Source organism: Sus scrofa, chromosome 13 (genome assembly GCF_054392235.1).
Source record: "Sus scrofa isolate SSC_HxYL_T2T_F1_AM1 chromosome 13, Sscrofa_HxYL_maternal_Yorkshire_Landrace_v2.0, whole genome shotgun sequence".
In the NCBI taxonomy this organism is placed as follows: Eukaryota; Metazoa; Chordata; class Mammalia; order Artiodactyla; family Suidae; genus Sus; species Sus scrofa.
The window spans coordinates 75,708,711-75,731,144 of NC_139395.1; the positions used below are offsets into that span (position 1 = coordinate 75,708,711).

Here is a 22,434-nt window from a genome sequence, read left to right on the forward strand (position 1 = left end):
TCAGAAAATAATTGAGTGCCTATAATGCACCTGGCACCATGTCAAGCTAGGCGTAGAAGATAAAATGATGACAATACAGTTCCTACCATGAAGTCTTGTGATTGATCTTTATACCTATAGTAGATTGCCATCACTGAAAATCAGGAGACTAAGACTTACTCCCACACCATTCTAGCTTCCTGGCTGTATGCACAGCTCTGGGTAGACTTAAGAGTTACAGATAGAAGACAAGATCCCTTCCTTAAGGATCTTATAGTTTTACCAAGGAGATAAAACATGCTTGAAACATTTAAATGGCAAGCCTTCAACTAGTTTCCTTCCATATATTCACAGAGCACAAAACCAGTCTTACAGAAGTTCAAAATAGCTTGCTGGCCCCAAACCCTGCCTTCACCGGCATATGCCACATAAAAATTAAACCATGAAAAACTCAAGGTAAAAATAACTTTGTGTCTAATTTGCTTTGGGGTACTGTGTGAAAAGGCAAAAAGAACATTCAAATAAATGTTCAGATTGGAAACAAGCACATCATAATGCTGTCAGTGTCGAAAGCCAAAGAAAAAATAAACTAATTGATTTTCTTGAACTAAGAGTTGGATCTAGACATTTTTCAGGTTTCTGAAACCAGCTTCCAATATCCTTTTTAAGATCTCAACTTGGCCTTGACAAGAATTATCTGGCTCATAGTCTCTTAATAGCTGCTTGGAGCAAAAACAAACTTAAGGGGCTAGAGGCCAAGTATAAAGATTCTTGTAGCTGGTGTTTCAAAACAACCAAAAAAGGAATGAAGATTTTTCACAGCCCTTCCTTAAAATTTAGAATCAAGGCCTAGGTTTTAAGCCTAGAATATTATGCGGTGTCATGTTTCAGTTTCTGGGGCTTTGATACACAATGTGACTTGGAAAAGTCTGTCTTCCAGTCAAAAGTTATTAGGAGCTGCAGTTAAGCAATCAAATTGTATTTCCCAAGCCGCTCGCTTTGTGCCCAGTACTGTGGATAGGAACCAAACCCCCATCACTATCTCACACCCTAGACCTCATGACTGTGCCTTTCCTTGAAACATACACTTGTTAGAGAAGTGAGCCTACACATTTCATAGAACTAGAGAGCTCTACATACAGTCTGCCACTTAGATCCCAAAGTTCATGCTATTAGTAAATGCAGGTCTGGTTCAGACAAGGGAAAAATTAAATGTGTATGGGGATAGCCAGTGAGGTATATTTGCTATTCAACATTCTGTCTTCTGATTGTGTTTTGATTTCTTGGGTGATCATTGTTTATAAAAATTTTCTCTTAACTTTTCTGTCAAAAAATGTGAAATCTCCACCCAGTTCTTAAAGGATCTGGTTTCTAGTGCATTTTGCACTGATCATTTTGTATTTATTCCCAGCTCTTGCATGATCAGTTTTGCACTTTGATACATACCAGGAAAATTAAGGCTTATGTTATGACAACCAAAAAAATGATAAAGTTCCTGTCCTTTTTTGTATTTTTCTGAATGGCCCTTTCTAAATCCCAGCATATGCGTACAGTAGACAATAAAAGCAGTATTTACAGATGAACGAAGCTGACTGCTGGGTCAGCTTTTGGTTTCCCCCCTCAAGGTGGATAAATAATGGAGGTAGGAATATAATCATATGGTTTCTCAAACACAATTTTGGTTTGAGTATGTTTAAACCTGGTACATTTAACTCCATTTAACTCCTGGTACATTTAGCTTCTTATGTGGTTTCTCACATTTATTTCCTTCACAGTAAGCTGTGAGATAGACAGATGAAAAGGAATGTTTAAAGAGCTTAAGTAATGTACCAGAAATATATGATGTTTTAAATATAAAATCTAGAAATAATATTTAAAAGAATTTATAGGAAGTCAATATTTTAAAAGTATGAAGTGACTGACACAGAGTAGTGTTAATTAAATCTTTTGAGAACCTTACCCCCTCAGATACAAGTATTATCCCAGTTTTATAGTTCGTAGCCCAAAGCTTAGCAAGTCACTTGCTGTAAGTCACAGTGTTGTATGTCTCCTCTAGGACATTCCATGTTCCGCATTAAGACGTTATCCACTGATTGCCCAGTGTTCCAAGCCCACAATCACAATTTTCCTGGCTGGCCTCCTGCACATTTCGCTCCAGTTTTCACCTCCCCATTGGAGACCTCACTAATCATTCATTAGCCATTTATACCTTTAACTAAATTTTCCAGTGACTTCCTGGAACTATTTTCAGCTTCCACTCTGGCTGTATCAGTCAAGACTCATTTGTTTGCAAGAAACATAAATATAACACAAACTGACTCAGGCACTAAAGAGAAGGAACTATCTCACATTAACAACAAAATCCAGAAGCAGTAACTATAGGTCTGTATGAATCCAAGAACTCTCAAGTTGTCATCAGATATTTCTCTCGACCACCTCCCCAATTCCCACCCCTGCTCCTGTTCCCTGTGGTTGGCCACACATTCAGTAGGTCTTATGTGTGTGGCAGAATCTGGGAGCACCTAGTGCATACTGTATAATTTAGCAGCCCCAGTGGAAAAAGAGTGCCTCCTTTCTAATCATTTCAGCGGGAGTCCCAGAATTATATTTCATTGATCTGGCTTACGTCTTGTGCCCAACCATGAACCAAGTACTATTGAAAAGTGTGAGTTCTGATTAGCCAGGCTAAGGTCCCTGCCCATCCTGGATCCCTACCCAAACTATTAAGACAAGAGTAAGAAGGATTCCCCTGGAAAGACTCAGGATGCTTTTACTGGAAGAAAAAGAATGGATGCCACATAAATAACACAAACTGACTCAGGCACTAAAGAGAAGGAACTATCTCACATTAACAACAAAATCCAGAAGCAGTAACTATAGGTTTGATCTCTCCTTGGCTTAGGGTAAGCACAAAAAAACCTCAGGGTAACACCTTTTTAGATGAGTTTGGTCCTGGGCTTTGTACCAGGCAGTATGGTACAGTCTGTGGATAGAGTGTTACACTTTGGGAGCATTTAAACTCATGTCAACTGATTCCCAGTTTGTAACACACTTAACATTAGCTTTCTGATACTCAGATTTTAAGTTTGCATGGCATATCAAAATCTGAATAAAGTGTCAGGTCAGTGACGTCAGATTATTTCTGAAAAGAATAAATAACTTTTCAATATGTAGTTAGCTGAAAAGATGGATAATTAAATAAAGATGTTAAATTAGAACAGTTTTCAAAAGACTATTTTTTAGTTTAGCCATTTTTCTAAATCAGGCAAAATGTCTTTCTGAAATGGTATTTTACCAACCTTTTATAGAGGAGAAAATGGAAACATATGGAGATAAAATGATTTATGATTATTATTGCTATCAGGGTCAATGATTACCTCCATCAAGGGAAAAAAAAAAAAAAAAAAAAAACCTCTCTTTAAAAAGGAAGTTTATCTAGGAGTTCCCATTGTGGCTCAGCGGTAGCAAACCCAACTAGTATCCATGAGGATGTGGGTTCAATTCCTAGCCCCACTCAGCAGGTCAAGGATCCGGCATTGCCATGAGCTGTGGTGTAGGCCACAGACACAGCTCGGATCATGCATTGCTGTAGCTGTGGCATAGGGTGGCAGCTGCAGCTCCAATTCGACCCCTAGCCTGGGAACTTCCATATACCTCAGATGCAGCACTAAAAAGAAAAAAAAAAAAAAAAAAAAAAACAGGAGGTTTATCCAAAAGTCTCTACATCCTTTGGAAGGTGTCCGCAGCTCATTTGGAGTCAGTTACCATCAGTAATCTAAGTGTCTAAAAGATCTTAGATTCTGCAAAAAGTTTAAGTTGTAGAATTTTTTTAAATGTATCACTAGATTCTCCTCAGTCTTATTTCAAATGTATAGGTAAAAGAAGCAGAAAATAGCATTTTTTCCAAAAAGTACTTATTCATATACAAATAAGTTCAGCAAGGAATATATGCTTTTCTGGTTAGACAACTGCAGTAAGTTAGACTTGATTCTATGTCAAAAAAAAAAAATCACCTTAGAGTTTAGTGATTTCAATAGTACTTTATTAAAAATATGTGCACCTTTAAGAACAAATCAATTGAAGAGAATTCTTCATGAAAAGTTTAACAAAGTGTAACGATCCGGCGTTGCCGTGAGCTGTGGTGTAGGTTGCAGACGCTGCTCGGATCCCGCGTTGCTGTGGCTCTGGCGTAGGCCGGTGGCTACAGCTCCGATTCGACCCCTAGCCTGGGAACCTCCATATGCCGCGGGAGCGGCCCAAGAAATAGCAACAACAACAACAAAGACAAAAAGACCAAAAAAAAAAAAAAGTTTAACAAAGTGATAGTAAAATCTTCATTTTATAAGCACTTAAGATGTCTCAGTAACCATTTCAAAGTTGACTCTTAAAGTCTGGAAATAGATTCTGTATAAGACAGCAGTCAGTGAATTTGACTGATTGGGCATCTTTTTCTAAGCCATCCTTTATACTTAGGACATCTTTGCTAAGCTAAAGCTGTAAGAACTGACACAAACAAGAAAAGCTATTTCCGCTCTCCACCCTCAAATCACTTTTTAAGCAGTACTGGCCTTCCCCCGCAGGTACGCCCACTCCATCCTCATCTTTCGCAAGAAGATGTCAATCCTTTCCTCCAGCTCATTGTTTTTTAAAGTATAGGATTTTGCACATAACTGCATAGCTCCACTGAGGCCTCCACAGGAAATATAACTACATACTATTCAATACTTTCTCCAAAGTTTGACCAGAAGACACAATATTAATGGAGAATTGACTGAAAAAGATCTGTGGCTCAAACTTGCCTCCATATACACTAAAATCTGTCCCTGAATTAAAGGCAATGTGACTGGTCTCTTGCAGACTACTCTTACTGACTTGCTGTGGCAGCATGCCAACAACCTTTATTGAGGGTCAGAAATGAATGAAATGAAAAACAGTCTATGAAACCGTTCATTGGAAAAGAATGGTTTAGACAGACTCACTGGTGAAATTTCTCCCCTGTCTCCATAATGGAAAAAGTCGATGATTCTTAAGAGTGAGACTGGTTGTTTGCGGTCAGCGCAAGCCCTACATCTAATCATGTTAAACTCTTTAAGGTGTCGGCTCTCAGGCAGCCAGATCTCCTTCTGCTATTAGTGTATCTAAGCTCACTGAACTAGTTTGATCTTATTTTTCCCTTGTCTTACCTATTGTTCATTTATCTTACTTCTTTGTAAGCCTCATTAAATCTTTTTTGGAATAAAGTAAGTAAAATAAATATATTAGGTTCCATATAACCAAGAATTATTCTATACATAAAGAAATGCACTGGGCTCATGAGATATACTTTAATCTTTAGGATCTAAGACTATGCTTCATTCTGTTAGTGAAAAAATAACCAGCGGTCAGGCTTCACATAGAGATTTTAGACATAGGACTTATTATTCATAACATTTTATAAATGTAACATCTTAAAAACACAGGTACTTCTAAAAGACTGAGAAACTTTCTCAATATTATCCTTTTCTCATTTAATAAGAGCAAGATTTCTTTATATGTATATAATGTATCTATAATAAATTTACTTTTTTTTTAATTTTTTTATTTTCCCACTGTACAGCAAGGGGGTCAAGTTATCCTTACATGTATACATTACAATTACATTTTTTCTCCCACCTTTTGTTCTGTTGCAACATGAGTATCTAGACAAAGTTCTCAATGCTTATAATAAATTTAAATATCTATTAATACTATATAACAAGTACGATTTTTGGACTCCTGTCTGCAATTTTTTTTCCAAATTTCTGCTTTTAACATTTTGAAGACTCAAAGTATAAGGTAAGAGTGTTTTTTAAAAACATGAGAGAATAAGAATTTAGATAATCTTCAAATTTAAAAATTCTTTAAAAAAAAATCAATAGAAGTCTCTCTCCCAAAGGCCATTTTTCACTGATTTATCATTTATGACTTTCTTATCCCCAGAAAGGATCTGAGGTGACTCACAATAAGAATATATAGATGCATTTGTATTATGAGATAAATGTAAAAGAGATCAGAAGCCAAGAAGTAAACACATAACTGTATTTAGAAGCTAAATTCATCACTGATTTTCTTGACATCTAAAGCTAAGAAGGAAACAAAATGGGTTATAAAATTTTCAATGTCTCATAATAGAAAAATAAATTTTTCTAGTGTTATTTCTATAACTAAAAAGAAACCACCAAATTTTAAATCTAAGAATTAACCTTGTTTTTTAAATTGGAAAGTGATGTTTTAAGGCAACATTTTTTTTTTCTTTTTTGCCTTTTCCAGGGCCGCTTCCCACGGCATATGGAGATTCCCAGGCTAGGGGTCTAATTGGAGCTTTAGCCGCTGGCCTATGCCAGAACCACAGCAACGCTGGATCCAAGCCACATCTGAAACCTACACCACAGCTCACCTCAACGCCAGGTCCTTAACCCACTGAGCAAGGCCAGGGACCGAACCCGCAACCTCATGTTTCCTAGTCGGATTCATTAACCACTGCACCACGACGGGAACTCCTTAAGGCAACATTTTAATTGACTATATTTTGTCATTTTTGTTTTATTCTCTTTGATGGAATTAGGAAGTGTCTCAGCCAAAAGTTGCTTAAAATACAGGAGTTCCCTTGTGGTGTAGCAGGTTAAGGATCTGTTGTTGCCACTGCATTGGCTTGGGTCGATGCTCTGGTGAGAGTTTGATCCCTGGCCCTGGAACACTCCCTGGCCTGGAAACTTCCATGTGCCGTGCACACAGTCCCACCCCCCCACCACCCCCCGCCAAAAAAAAAGCTGCTTGAAATACACGTGAAACATAGGCAGGACCTGCTGACTTACCGTATTTCCAATTTTTGCAGTATACTCCTGATCATGTAGCTGGGCCTGGAGCAGACATTGATCCCTCTCAAATAACCTTTCCCGGATGTATTTGTCTTAAAACTCCCTGCCTCCCTGGTACTTGCTCCTGTCTGCGTCGTGAGAAGAACTATGATGATAATTTGTGCCTCAGAGATATAGGATCCGGAGCAAAGTGTGCTGAGCCAGTTTTTGAATGCAACGCCCTGTGTCGGTGCAGTGACCACTGCAGGAACCGAGTGGTCCAGCGGGGTCTGCACTTCCACCTCCAGGTGTTCAAGACAGACCACAAAGGCTGGGGACTTCGTACCCTGGACTTCATACCAAAAGGACGGTTCGTCTGTGAATATGCCGGCGAGGTTTTAGGAGTCTCTGAAGTTCAGAGAAGAATTCAGTTACAAACCATACATGATTCAAATTACATTATAGCCATCAGGGAGCATGTTTATAATGGGCAGGTAATAGAGACGTTTGTTGATCCTGCCTATATAGGAAATATTGGAAGATTCCTTAACCATTCTTGTGAGCCAAACCTATTGATGATTCCTGTCCGAATTGACTCAATGGTACCGAAGTTGGCACTTTTTGCAGCCAAAGACATTCTGCCAGGAGAAGAACTGTCTTACGATTATTCAGGAAGATTTCTTAATCCAGCAGATAGTGAAGACAAAGAAAGGCTAGACAACGAGAAATTAAGGAAATCTTGTTATTGTGGTGCCAAATCTTGTGCCGCATTCCTGCCTTATGACAGTTCACTGTACTGCCCCCTAGAAAAACCAAACACAAGAGAGGAAGGAAAAGTATAGGAGAAACATGTCTGGCCTCTCAGTGAAAGAGAATGAGAAGGAGCCAAGTATGTCTGGCTCAGCCCTTTCCGGATTGCCCCCTTTCAAGCAATTCACCCTCCAGGTGAGTCTACTCTGTGGCAGGCAGCTTGCCCCTCACTGCAGGGGAAGCCAGTGGTGGTCTGGCTTCTGCTGCTGCCCAGCTGCAGCGGTTTAACTCAGGAATGTGGCAGAGACTACAGATTGTCCAGCAGTGTTCTCTCACCCTTTGGAGCAGAGAATTCTGAGTTTTTAGCTGGGTACATGATGGCCCAGAATACCCAACTTTGTGGCGAAGTGACTAAGTTGTAGCTAGTGGAATATAAGGGGAAAAGCCTTGCTTTCCAATCAATTTTATCCAGAATAAAGCTGATATTTTCATTTCTTTCTGATGCCTGCATTTAATTTCTCATTTGTGTCTAAGCAAATCAAAGAAAGGGACATGATTGATTATCACTTGCTAAAACCCTAATGATTACCACTGACAGTGAAAAATATAACCATAAGAATGGCTTCCATGTGTATAACCAAAAGGAAACAAATTGTTAAAAGGAAACAAATTGTAAAATTTTTACTGTATACTTGGCTATCTTCCAAGGCTTGTGAAGTTACGCTTCAAAATTTCAAACAGCCTCACTTCATGTAAATAACATGAAAATAACCCTGTAAACAACATGAAAATAACCCTGTCAACACTACCAAAGGGGATGGGAGTCTTACAATTACATTTAAACTTCTGGAAAGGCAAACATCTCTAACTTCCTCCCTAAAGCAAGAGTGGTACAAAAATGATGCTACCATGGAGGTTTATTAGACTTTTTAAAACTAAAATAATTACACGGGTCTTATACTTTCTTTTCTAGTATATTTAAACCCTACCACCAGGACACTGCTTTAAAAGTTATATAATAGGGACCTATTATTACATATAACACTCTATTCCTGTCTGATATCAGAAGGATAGTTGTACATTTCGAGTGAATGAAATGTATGGTATGTAAATTCTATCTCAATAAAACTATTAAAATAATAACTATACTAGGGTTTGTGAATTCATACACTACTATCAGGAATGGTTCCATGTGAATAGATTGTACTAGAGTACACATAAAATGCCCCAAACTACACATGTGCAATGTCTAAAACAAAACAAATTTGGAGTTCCCTAGTGGACTGGCAGTTAAGGATTTGGCCTTGTCACTGCTGTGGTGCAGTTTTGATCCCTGGCCAGCGAACTTCTGCATCCAAAAAAATAAAACATTTGTGAAGGGCTTAAACAATGATGCAGCACTAAGATAGCCAAAATCAAAAACAACTGCAAGTGTTGACAAGGATGTGAAGAAATTGGAACCTTCATATACTGCTGATAGAGTTGTAACTTTGCACAATTTGTAAAGCCATTTGGTTAGTTCCTTAAAACGTTATACATAGAATAACCACATGTCCCACTAATGCATTTCTGGGTATAAACCCAATGGAAGTGAAAACACGTCCCAGAATAATTTGAATGCAAATATTCATAGTGGCATTATTCACAAGAGCTAAATGTAGACACAACCCAAGTGTCCATTGATTGATGAATGAATAAACAAAATGTGGAAGCCATAGCACACAATGTTATATAGCTATTAAAAAAATAACACACTGGCACATGCCACACACAGATAAACATTGAAAATGTGTATATATTCATATATACACATATGTACAGTATACATATACAGTATATTCGACATATTTGGTTTTTATGAAGCAAAATGGAAGCATACTACAAATACTATCCATTTAATATATTTTGTACAGCCCATAAAAGTATTGTATAGGTCTAGCTCTTTTTAAAATAGCTGAATTAGGAGTTCTTCTGTGGTGCAGCATGTTGGTGATCCAGCATTGACACTGCAGTGGCTCAGTTCTGTGCTGTTGTGCTAGTTTGAAAATATTGTGGTAAATTAAAGAACCCAAACACAAACAGCCTTATATTGTATGATCCTATTTATAAGCAATGTCCAGAATAGGCCAGTGCATAGACAAAATAAAGTAGATTAGTGGTCGCAAGGGGCTGGTGGAGAGGCAGGTACAGGAAGTGATTGCTAATGGGTTCAGAGTTTCTTTTTAGGGTGAATATACTAAAAACCACTTTCAGGGGTTGAGTTTTATGTTATGTGAATTATATCTCCATAAAGCAGTCATAAGAAAAAGAAAGAAGACATGGATGCCTCTCACTTGGAAACTGATGACCTGTAACTCAGAACATTGTGCTCAGGAATAAACACTACCAGGTCTCAAGAGAAATGCTTCTCCACTTGCTTTATGTCCTCAAAACAAAACATGATCATACCTAAGGCTATGATTTGTGTGTGTGTGTGGCCATTACTACTCTCAGAGATGGACCCTGCTTCAGAGGACAGCGAGATTTTGAATAGTAGGAGCTCTAAGTTTGGTAAGAACATAGATGAACTAATTAATTTGTCAGATTCTTCCCTTTAGATAGCATGAATGCAATTCTTAAATAATAAAGTTTCCTTGTAGAATTGAATATCAACTTTCTGACTTCTCTTTCTGTTCAAATTTGTGGTTCCAGAGGTACTCAGAAATTAGCACAGTATTCATTACAGTTGGACATGGAGACAGAAGTATTTTGAAATATTAAGCAATTCATACTACTTTTAAATTTGTAGATGTGTGGGTCTAGGAGTTTAATATTGGTTCTTCACATTACTTCACACTACTTGGTTCTTCTCATTACATTTAAGAGACAGTTGAAATGACAACATAAGTGATAGTTTATATCATGAAATTAACATTTTTCTGTAATAACAATTCATTAGATATAATCTCATTACAGTGTTTAGACATGGTAGGTAAATTTCATGGTTTATTTTCAGCTCTGTTTCAGCAGAGAGAAGCTTTCTCAATTTGAAGTTAATAAAAAATTATCAAAGAGCTACAGTAATGCAAAAAAGATGGTCTCATTTGGTATCATTATTAAGAGAACATCAACCATGTGAAAATCTTGTTTCTAACAGCACAATTTATGATTTTACTCAAAGGAAGATAAGAAAAATTGATTTTTTAGAATGCACATGTAAAACATTATGAATCACACAGGTCATTATTTTATTATTCATCCAAACATGGCCAGCTCAGTTCAATGTCCAGGAATAAGCAGGGATAAAGTTTAGTTGTGTTTGATATTTTGCCAACCTCAATCATATAAAAACCATAACTTTACACATGTTTTCCATTCTTGTGATAATGAAGATATTTTTGTAAACTTGATTTATAACTTTGGAATATTTCTACATATTACTATACCTCTCCCTCAGGCTGATATGACCTTGACACTTATAAGCGAGGGAAAGAACTAGCTTCTCTGGAAAGGCTGTTCTGGGACTCACATAAAATAATGGACTTATTTAGGCTAAAAAGTACTATCTTAATTTTAGTCAGGCATATTTCTGGGTTTACACTGTGCTACATAGAACAGAACACACAAATATTATCATTGTATTACAGATGTTAGTCTTTGATTGAATCAAGGTTCATTTAGATTCCATGTAATAGAAGTTTTTCTTGGTAGTAAGTGATGTGGAAATGTTAGGATAAGTTTCCAAAGGAGGTCTGCTAATCAATTAAATAAAAGGATACCTGTCTTTGATCACTTCATCACAGCCCAATCATAAACAGGATCTGAAGAAGTTCCTTGGAGTTCCCTTTTACTTTGTAACTATTTAGGATTTCCCTGGAATGATAAAAAGCCTTTCTATTTTTTTAAATATTGTTACTCACCTAAGGACATTATTTTTTGCCTCGCTGCCCAAAGCTACAAGCCATCCATGACTCTTTCTCCCTCTCCCCATAACTAATTGATCACCAAGTCCTATAAGTTTCCTCCCCTGCACATCTCTCAAATCTCTTCTGTTTACCTCATTATTGTTCTATGCCATGCTTCCATTACTTCTTCCCTGCCGCAGCCTCTCTGCCTCCAGCCTCACCATCCCACAGTGCATCCTCAGCAACTTAAACCCTTGTACGAGTTCCCATCACACTGAAAATGGAGCCCAAACTTCTCAACCTGGTCACCAGAAGGCCTCTGCCTACCTATCCACCTCATCTGGAAGAAGCTCAAAGAAGCAGGTTGCTTAACTTTGCCTTCAGGGTGCATTAGAAGGGGTGTGTGTGTGTGTGTGTGTGTGTGTGTGTGTGTGTGTGTGTGTACGCACGTGGTTTTACTTTAGATTGTTCTTACCCTTACCTTCTTTGCAGAGTACTCTGTATTTTCTTTTTGGATATTGCCGGGATTCTTACAGTCCATCTCCTATGCTGTACTAGGCAGTTTAAATAACAAGAGAGCCAGCAATATATTCCATAGTATTTTCCTGTCTATTCTTCCTTCCTCTTTCTCCTGTTTTCTGTTTGCTGCTAGTTGGCTAGCCATCACTTCCATCAGCTTTCTGTCTCCTTGTCATTCATCTTCCTCCAGCCACCTGCCCATGCTTGACCTCACTACCAAATCTCCATGGTTGAACTGGGAAAATACAAATTACTTGATCTCCCGCAACACCATCCCTGCCGTGTACTGCTCTGCTTTCGTTAGTCATCTGGCCCAGGCATACTCAGTGCTCCCTGTTTAATAAGGGCAGCCAGTTACAAAGTGCTGATGCCGCTAATGCGAACCACCTATGTCCCACAGCCCCTGCTCACCATGTCCTCCTCTCTCCAGCCCACACTCCACCCTCAACCCTTAGATCACTAATGTCTTCTTTTTCTAATCTGCCACCACCTTGAAGTATCTGGGCATAGTAGATAGACACAGAAAAGTGCTTCCAAACAAATCTAAGACATACTTCTGTATTTGAACATAACTGAATCCCCTCAATTAGAGCTTCTATTTGCCCTCAAGGCAAAATGGGTTTTTGTTGTTTATTTTTGAAGTATGCGCACTTACCAGTCTGTTTCTCCCTCTTCCTCAACTTTTGAAAATAACCTTTCCCCTCTCCAATAACCAGCCTACCTCTTCCCCATGCCACTCCCAGTCGTACACTCACTGAAATGCATTATCAACTCTTTCAAAGGTGGAAATCCAGGATGGTTCAAAGACTTATCCTTGATTGTCAACAGACACCAGAACTTCCCACCACCCTAACTTGCCCCATAGAAATTACTCCCAAAATTTTGACTAAGAACATTTTAGCTACTAAACTATTGATTTTTTATAAGAAACTAATATGTACTATCACCATCCTCTCACAAGGCATAGGGAAGGGACAGCATATAATCTCTTAAAATCTCTCAGCAGTTCTTAAAATGAAATCAGTATAGCTTTATAAACAACATGACACTTTGCCCTTATTTTATTCACCAAGACCAGACTTAGGAAGTAGTTCTGGTTGAATCACCCAGTCACCTGAACAATTCTGTTATTCATTTATTTATTCAATCCATTCATTCATTTGCTCACAAACATTTATCAAGTACGTAGTATGTGCTAGGTAAGCTCAAGTCCCTGAACTCATATTTAATTCAGCAAATGTTTCTAAGCATTTGTATTGTATTATGCTATATTCTGGAGAAATAAAGACCAAAAGCAATCTTCATTCTCAAAGGATTTATAGTCAATAAGAGGAAAAAATTAGAGTGAGATGGTCTTAACCTAATGGTCTATACTTCACAGGTCTTTGAAACACGTTAATTTGATATGTGTGTGCAAACGTCATTCGTGTGGTTGATTTATGCCTAGCTTCCTTACTGGATGGTAATCTCTTTGAGGAATGGGACCAGATCTGTTTTTGCTCACCAGTATCTTTCTAGCACTTAATAGGTATTGCTGAGTGAATGAATTAATACATGTTTGTGTGATGAACCTAAAATTATCTTTGGAATGAGAGCCAAATTCTTTATTGGAGCACTTTAATGCCTCCCACAATCTACCTGTTCAGCAAAACTCCAGTACTCCCTTCTTATTCTATGATCTAGCCCCTCCAGGTAGCTCTCCGATTCCTTATTGCACCTTAGGGGAAGTTATGCTCATCCTCCTTTCCTCCCTCAGGACATCTCCCATCTCCAACCTTTCCACCCCTCCCTTCATTGCTCAGGGACTTCTTTCCCATCCTTCTTTAAAGATTCAACTCCAGTACCACTTCTTCTGTGAGGTGTGTTTGGGTTCCTTGGGGAGGAGACTCTGAGAGGAAGGTTGGAGTGCTGGGAGATAACCACGGGGTGCTGGTGGGATACACACCTTGGAATGGAAGCAGACCTAGCAAAGGAGAACTTGAACTGTAATAAAATCTCAACAAAGATCAGAGCCAACCCACAAGGAGCTCTGAAGTTGAGGTGGCCTTTCAGGGCTGCTTCTACTAGTTGTAGTGAGCCTTTATATTCCTGCATCAACCAGTCACTGGATGCAGACTGCCTGGGGAAAGGGGCCTGGTCTTGGGTGAGAAGGCAAACAGCACTCTCAGCAGCTAGAGGTATAACTCCTTCTGTCCTTCAAGGGGGTGTGGGCAGAGGCCCCAGCATTCATTACACCAGTATTCTCAAATTGTAGCACCCATCAAAATTATACAAAGGGCTTGTTAAAATACACATGGTTTGGCCAGAGTTTTTGATTTAGGAGAGCTGGAGTGGGACCCGAAAATCTGCATTCCTAAGAAGTTTCCAGGTGAGGAGTTCCCATTGTGGTGCAGTGGTTAACGAATCCGACTAGGAACCACGAGGTTGCGGGTTCAATCCCTGGCCTTGTTCAGTGGGTTGAGGATCCGGCGTTGCTGTGAGCTGTGGTGTAGGCTGCAGGCAGACGTGGCTCGGATCCCAAGTTTTGTGGCTCTCGCATAGGCTGGTGGCTATGGCTCCGATTAGACCCCAAGCCTGGGAACCTCCATGTGCCACAGGAGCAGCCCTAGAAAAGGCAAAAAGACCAAAAAAAAAAAAGTTTCCAGGTGATACTGGTAATGCTAAACTGGGGACCACACTTTGAGGATCACAACATGACACACTGTAACCACACAAAGCCTTAACCTACGTAATTTCTCTTACCATTTACTCTTACCACTTGCTGCCCTGTGCTGTGTTATTTCCATGTGTCATCTTTTTGAGGTTCATGTTTTTGAGAATGCCAAGCTCTATATATCATGTTATGGTTTATATTTGTTATAGACTGAATATGGCCCTCTCCCAAAATTCATACATCAAAACTTTACATCCTAGTGTGATGGTGTTTGGAAGTGGAGCCCTTAGAGCGGTAACTAGGTTTAGATGAAGTCAAAGGGGTGGGAACCTCAAGAAGGGATTAGTGCCCTTATAAGAAGAGGAATCTCAGGGGGCAGGGGTGGGGGTGTGTGTTCCCACTCCAGGGTTGGTCTCTGTTGCATTCACCCTTGTGCACATCTTTTCAAATGTGGTTTGAGGGTGTTTCTATAATAAATGCCTTGCTCTGTCCTCAAACAAATAAATAAATAAGAATAAGAGGAATCTCTTTTTCTCTCCCCCCCCTTCTCTCTCTGCCCCTATATCCGTATATCTAACTGTATCTCCCCCTCTCTACTAGCACACACCGCAGAAAGACCATCTGAACACAGAGGGAGAAAACATCTATAAAGCCAGGAAGAGAACCTCATCAGACACTGAACCAGCTGGCATCTTCATCTTAGACTTCTTATCCTCCAGAAGGGTAAGAAATAAATGTCTGTTGCTTAACCCACCCAGTCTACTGTATTTTGTTATAGGAATCCAAGCTGACTAAGATAATATTCTTCCTAAAAGTAAATGGACAGACTCTCATAGAGTCTGAGCAGAATGGGGACATTATCTTATTTATATTTCAAAAAGAAATGACTGTGATGGGCATAAATGACTTGGGTTGGAGGACAGAGGGGAGTTCTGAGAGAGGATTCAAGTGGATGAGTTAGGAGATAGTTGTACAGGGAAGATATGCAGCTTGGACTATTGAAGATGGAGAAAAAGAGATTCAAAAAGGAATTTAGACAGTAGTGAATGGACCTGGAGATGGGTTAGATGTGGGAGATGAGAGACAGAAGTCAAAAATGACATTGCATGGAGTCCCCACTGTGATTGAGAGGGTTAAGAACCTGACTAGTAGCCATGAGGATGTGGGTTTGATCCCTGGCCTCACTCAGTGGGTTAAGGATCCGGCATTGCCACAAGCTTTGCAGCATAGGTCACGGATCTGGCTTGGATCCAGCGCTGCCAGAGCAATGCTGTAGGTCGCAGATGCAGCTCAGATCCTGCTTTGCTGTGGCTGTGCTGCAGGCCAGCAGCTGCAGCTGTTACTCAACCCCTAGCCCAGGAACTTCTATATGCCATAGGTGCAGCCCTAAAAAGGAAGAAAAAAAAATGACACTACAGTTTCTGGTGAAGAAAACTGGGTGTACTGTGGCACAGTCTCCTAAACACTGCAAGAGAAAGTGCTTGTAGGATGCAAGACTCTTGCACACAGAACTTATACCGACTTTGTTTAGTTCCCCAAATTGCACATGCTTAAAAACATAAAAACTTGCCAAGGTGCTTTATTTTTCTTCTTCTTCCACATACATACATATGATCTTGCCACACAATATTTTTCTTCTTCCACATACATACGATCTTGCCACACAATATTCCCTGTGTAAGGGGGTATATATGATGCGGCTTTTTTCTTCATGAATACTTCTTTGACTATTTGACCATCAAAAAACCAATTTAAAATCTCAGAAGAGAACATTTGTTCTGAAATGGCTGTACCCAAAAAAGTGACAACATCACGTGGGCTGGCATTATTTCCAGAAAGCACACCAGCATCTTGCCAAATATGTTCTGCCATCTCAGACCCAAGTTCTGGCCATTCTGATGACAAGACATAAAGGAAGATAATAGGAGGGATGATTTATAAAGGAGAAATGATCAAACAGTGTAGACATTATGGTTCAACCCAAGCACACCTCCTACCAGGATGCAGAGGTGCTTGGAATGATTCTTCTGGAAGATTAAAGACATTTTGGTACTTAAAAAGGGTTTTTCCCCCTTTCAAATTAGTTTTTGTTATTTTTCCTACTTAAATCAATTTTATTACTATTATGATTATTTTTGTAGAGTCCATCTTTAAATGATTTTAATATTTAATGTTTACTATTTTGTGGAGTATATTTTTACACGAGAAGGTTGTAGAAAATAAATGTGCCTCATATTAACTTTGTATCTGCTTTCAGAACAGTAGTAACATTCTGCAGTACCTTTTAGATCTAGGCTTTTCTACCGCTGTGCTTTTTTTTTTTTTTTTTTTTTTTCACTTGAGATGTAATTGACATATAACATTGTCTAAGTTTAAGGTGCACAACTGGGGAGATTCAATACATTTATATTTAGCAATATGATAACCACCATGGTGCTAGCTGACACCTCCATCCTGTCACATAATTACCAATTCTTTTTTATGGTGAGAACATTTAAGATCTAGTCTCTTAGCAAGTTTGAAGGATATAATACAACACTGTTGACTATAATCACAATGAACTTACTCATCTTCTAACCATCACCTTGCCTTTTAAGATTTAGGAGTTTCTGGAGTTCCCGTTGTGGCACAGTGATTAATGAATCCAACTAGGAACAATGAGGTTGCAGGTTCTATCCCTGGCCTTGCTCAGTGGGTTAAGGATCTGGCATTGCCGTTAGCTGTGCTGTAGGTTGCAGACGCGGCTCGGATCCTGAGTTGCTGTGGCTCTGGCATAGGCTGGTGGCTACAGCTCCAACTCCACCCCTAGCCTGGGAACCTCCCTCCATGTGCCACGGGAGCGGCCCAAGAAATGGCAAAAAGAAAAAAAAAAAGATTTAGGAGTTTCTTCCTCTCTCTGCTATGAATGAATATATAATTTTTCTTTTTTAATTATGGTAAAAATAAGTTTTTTTAAAATTTAGAATATTCACAAGGCTATAATCAAAGGAGACTTTTTAGCACCTATCATTTGAACTGGTTTAAGGCAAAACATGCAAGGCACTAAACTGTTAACTAAGGCGTTGGGCTCTTGTTACTGGACAGAGATCAGATGGATTCACATGTTTTGTTTTGTTTTCTTCCTTTAAAAAGACTCCCTCCCTCCTCCTTCTCTCTCTCTCTCTCTCACCCTCTAGCTCTTGCTTTTGCTGTCTTTTAACCAATACACCTATACTCATGTGGCTCGTTAAGCAATTTGTCCACCTCCCCAACACTGCTAGAAAACATCTAGGATGATAACCAATGCCATTTATACTTTTTAGGTAGGAAGAAACTTGGTTGGAATTCTCCAATTGCAGGTTTCCGCTTATTCGTTTATAAATAGTGCCACTCTGAGGACACACAAACCAATAAGTAATAATTTATCCCTTATCCCAAAGCCAACTTGATTATAAGAGTCTTACAGACATTTATAGGACATAAAAGTTCCAAAGCTCCAAGATTATACCATAAAATCCACAGGTCCCAACAATGATAGCACATGCCAAGGGTAACCAAAAAGCCACACACCATCGAGAAGCTGCTAGCAGGCTGACTTGAGGTGCTCAATTCCAGGGTTAAAAACTCAGGTCATTTAGGTCTTTTTTTATATAAACATTTATACAACACTTACTACATACCAGCTCTTGTTTCGGTGCATCAGTACTATGGAAAGTCTTCTGCTGTTGTTGTTTTTAAAGATACTACAAGGCAAAAGCTACTGCTGAGTTTTGTGGTACTGGCTTCACCTTTGAGTTTACCAGAGATCCCAGTCACAGCATCCTAGAATGAAGTGTCCTCAAAGATCGTGAGGTCTAACACAGGTCTGTGCCAAGGGAGACACATACAATTTTTCAGTCTGGCCCTCCCCACTGGTTTTATTTCATTCCAGAAGGGAGCCCAGAGATAGAGCCTAAAGCACAAGTGGCATCAGCCAATGTTTCCACCAAGATGGACAGACTATGACTCTCCGAAGCAATACTCCTCATCTCAAGTCTCAGCCAGAATTTCCCTGACCACCCTCCCTCCTCCTTTCCCCTACGGGAGAGTTCACTAGAATTCAAGCCCTCATTTTACAGCTAATGCAACTAAAGCTCCCAAGGGGTAAGAGGCCCCAGAGCTCAGGGGAGGAGAAAGGGGGTTTTGAGAAGTATATAATTCTGGCCTCCTTTCAGCCCTATACATCCAGTCCTCTGGGGGGAGGCTCAGGAAAGTGTACTTGTGACTCCTAACACAACAAGCCAGGAGTGGCCCAGGGATAGTTCTGAGGACATCAGATGGAGTAGAGAGATGGGGAAGAGGAAACTGATGAGGATAGATAGCATGCAGGGTTTCTGACCCTCAGACTACAGTTTTTTAACTTTCAGGGGCCCATGAGGTCTGAAGCATCCCCAGCCAAGCCATACATAGGAAAGGTCAGAATCATAAACTCAGAGATGGGCTCCAGATCACCAAACCACAAGGAGAGAAAAAACACGGCAATTACAGGCAATGAAGAGGTCACTGTGGGTTGTGGGCAGGAGTAGGGAGTGGAAATGTACTCCTCAAGGCTGATTTCATTAGCAGTGAATCACTTTTGCAGACTGAAGTCATTTGCAATCAAAATTAGACCGCTTGGCATACCCCAGGGATGTATTTCAGCCACAGAGAGAGGGGAATGCTGTGGTGCCAAAGCCAGATGAAGAGCTCAGTATGATTTCACTCATCTACCCTGACAACTCTCACTGAATCCTACAGAAGAATTTTCCTACCCTGAGCTACCTTGGTTGTTCTCAGATTCATTTTAGGTTTATAAAAAAACCACTGAAAAGCTGCAGATTCACTGTGTGTGGGAATGTAGGTTGGCACAGCCTTTTTGGAGGGCTGTCAATATCCATCACAATTTAAAATAACCCTAAGCTCTAATACAGAAGTTAGATTCCCAGGAATTTATGCTACAGAAAATATATGCACAAACTGGCAGAGATATAAGTAGATATAAATAATTTTATTGGAACATTTTTAACAATAAAAACTAAAAATAACTCAAATTTTCATCAATAAGGGAATGCTTAAATAAGTGAATTTAATTCAGCTATTTTTAACATTTATTTTTGAGTGCATAGTCTATTAATTTTTATTTGGTTTTGTTTGTTTGTTTTGGCCACACCCATGGCATGTGGAGATACCTGGGCCAGGGATCAAACTAGCACAACAGCACAGAACTGAGCCACTGCAGTGTCAATGCTGGATCACCAACATGCTGCACCACAGAAGAACTCCTAATTCAGCTATTTTAAAAAGAGCTAGACCTATACAATACTTTTATGGGCTGTACAAAATATATTAAATGGATAGTATTTGTAGTATGCTTCCATTTTGCTTCATAAAAACCAAATATGTCGAATATACTGTATATGTATACTGTACATATGTGTATATATGAATATACTGTGTATGTATACTGTACATATATGTTGATAAATCATTTTTATTCAATATAAACCAATAGACACATGTGTATGTTTGTAAATGCATAGAAAAAAGACTGGAAAGATACACTTATTGTTGATAGTAATTACCTGCTGGCACAGATTTGGGAAAGGACAAGAACTCACAGAATAAAAGGCTTCTAAATATTTTCCATATTTTTTAGTTTCTAGTTTTACCCTATGCATTTTATTGCTCTTATAATTAAAAAAATATTTTTCTAATGTTATTAAAAAGATAATAATAAATAAAGGCAGCAGAAATTCAGAAAATAATCAGAGTAAAAAGATGAGAGATCATTCCAGAACCCTTCTCCCTTCCGTGGGTCACAGTCTCCATCTCCAGCAGTTCTTTTAAAAGCTAGAGATTGGTCTGGACAAATACTTCAGAACAATTTTCTCCTAGGGAATAAAGGTTTGCATCCTCTTTTTAGTTCCCTCTCTCTAGCCTTCCCAAATCCACAGTACCCCTACTGAAAGGTTCTCCAACTCAAGATCATTTGCACAAAAACAGCAAAAACCCAAACCAATCTGGCCACTAGAGGGGGAACCTTACACATACAACTACTTCAAGCTGCCACAGATGGAAGTACAAGAAACTGTCCAAAGCTAATAGCCCAAAAGCGGTAATCAATGTGATTCATCCTTTGGCTTGACTAACATATCCTGGTGCAAAAGATTTTGTTAATAAATATAAAATTACAAAGTGAATGTGGTTCCCATATTAGTGAGGTTTTTTTACCTCCCTACCAAACTGAACATTTACAAACGTCTGGAACAGAGGCAAAAGCTGAAGTTGGAAGCTGCCCTGAAACCGCATCTTAGGAAACAATGCCCAGTTTTCAGACCCATAGCATAGTTAGGGGTATTGAGTAAGAAACTTAAACCCAGTTTTACAAAGACCCAGAGATTTACTCTTATCAAATAAGTCCTCCCATGTGCTTTTTCAGAGTGTTATTTAACAAGCATGCTGCAGGACACTTTTTCTTTCATTCTTCATACATGATCTCAATTGTCTTATCAGCTGCATTTTTTTTTCATGAATTTGAGCCTGGTATGAATGAACTGACAACACACCTTTCGATCTTCATTATTTCCAGCATAAGAATGTTTCCCATATACCCAGCCTTCTCCCACCTTGCCCCTAAAAAAAAAAAATCCACTTCTTTATGGAAACATGTTCACTTTGTAAAAAGCAGCAGCAGCACATTCTAGAAAAGACAAAGATGTGATGAAAACATGCCTTTTGAAAATGCAGAGTCCTAACTTTGGATGTCTCATGGCCATACTGAGAATGATACGGAAGGGATATTTAGCAGGTCAAAGATTTGCATGCAGATTACCCTCTACTGACAATTTTAACCTTCTTGCCTTGAATGTACCTTTTCTAAAAGTATTCCCACTTAATTTTCAAAATCTGAAGAACAAATCAGTTAATAACTTACCCAAAGTCACACATCTAGCAAGCAGTAGGGCAAGAATTTAAACCAAGACAGTCTGGCTCCAGAGTCCACATTCTTAATCACAAATCCATTCCATCTCCTCAACCTTTACCTTTCTTTTTCTCCTTGAGGCCAACTTTTGCCTTCCTCTTGCCTCTCCAATCCACCCCTCCCCTCCCCAAATTCATAATAAAACTGCATACTTAGTGATGCCATGCAGAGAAGTCACAAAAATGGTGTGGGTCCTGATTCTGCCTTATTCAGCCATGTCACTGGGACACCTTGCAAACACACAGCCCTAGCTGCCTAAGTCCACAATGGGAATACTAATAAAAAATAACCAGTGTTTCCCCCTTCCCACAAGATTGCCTGCAGATTAAATTAGATCAGGTACAGAAGGCCTGGCCAAGGGGTGCCTAAATTTGTTCCAGGCAAGAGGAAGGTAGAACAATGACAATCATACAGCACAGTGAAGACAACTCCACCAAAGGAAATGAGCTGCTTCATGAAAGTAACACTTTGAGCTTTCTCACTCGCTTTATGATACAACCATCACCTGATGGGGCAGACAGTTGACTTGCAGGGTCCCACCACACCTCCTCAAGCAGAGGCTGCAACAGCAGGGGAAATTAAACTACGTACACCTAACATTACAAAGCCCTTTGGGGAGTCCTATATCAGAGGGACTCCAGCTACAGGATTGTTTGGGGCCGTCCATGCATAGGATTGTCAGAGAACCCAACTCCATTATCACCATCTCTGTGAAAATGTGACAACCATGGCGGGGCCATTTGCCTGCGCTGCTGCCCAGGCTTCCTCTTCCTGACCCTGTGAGGTCACTGCTTCAACTAAATTATTGGTGGGTCTTCTTGGAGCCAGGGCAGGAAATTCTCCTCTGCATGTATT

At 39.4% G+C, this 22,434-nt stretch overlaps 1 protein-coding gene and 1 long non-coding RNA gene across 7 annotated transcripts in view; one reads left to right on the forward strand and one right to left on the reverse strand.

Moving 5' to 3' along the window:
* Window positions 1-22,434, reverse strand: part of LOC106505658 (uncharacterized) — a 1,202,834-nt gene that overhangs the window by 1,175,366 nt on the left and 5,034 nt on the right. The window lies entirely within an intron of this gene.
* The window catches only part of LOC100514009 (histone-lysine N-methyltransferase SETMAR), a 73,615-nt gene that overhangs the window by 1,519 nt on the left and 49,662 nt on the right, over window positions 1-22,434 (forward strand). For 2 of the 3 annotated variants that reach the window (XM_084986793.1, XM_084986792.1), the window contains exon 2: window positions 15,201-15,323. In XM_084986793.1, coding sequence (XP_084842919.1) covers window positions 15,201-15,323 — 123 coding nt within the window. Of the gene's footprint in view, window positions 1-6,832; window positions 8,036-15,200; window positions 15,324-22,434 lie in introns of those variants that run through there. The other variant, NM_001435156.1, reaches the window with a different exon arrangement.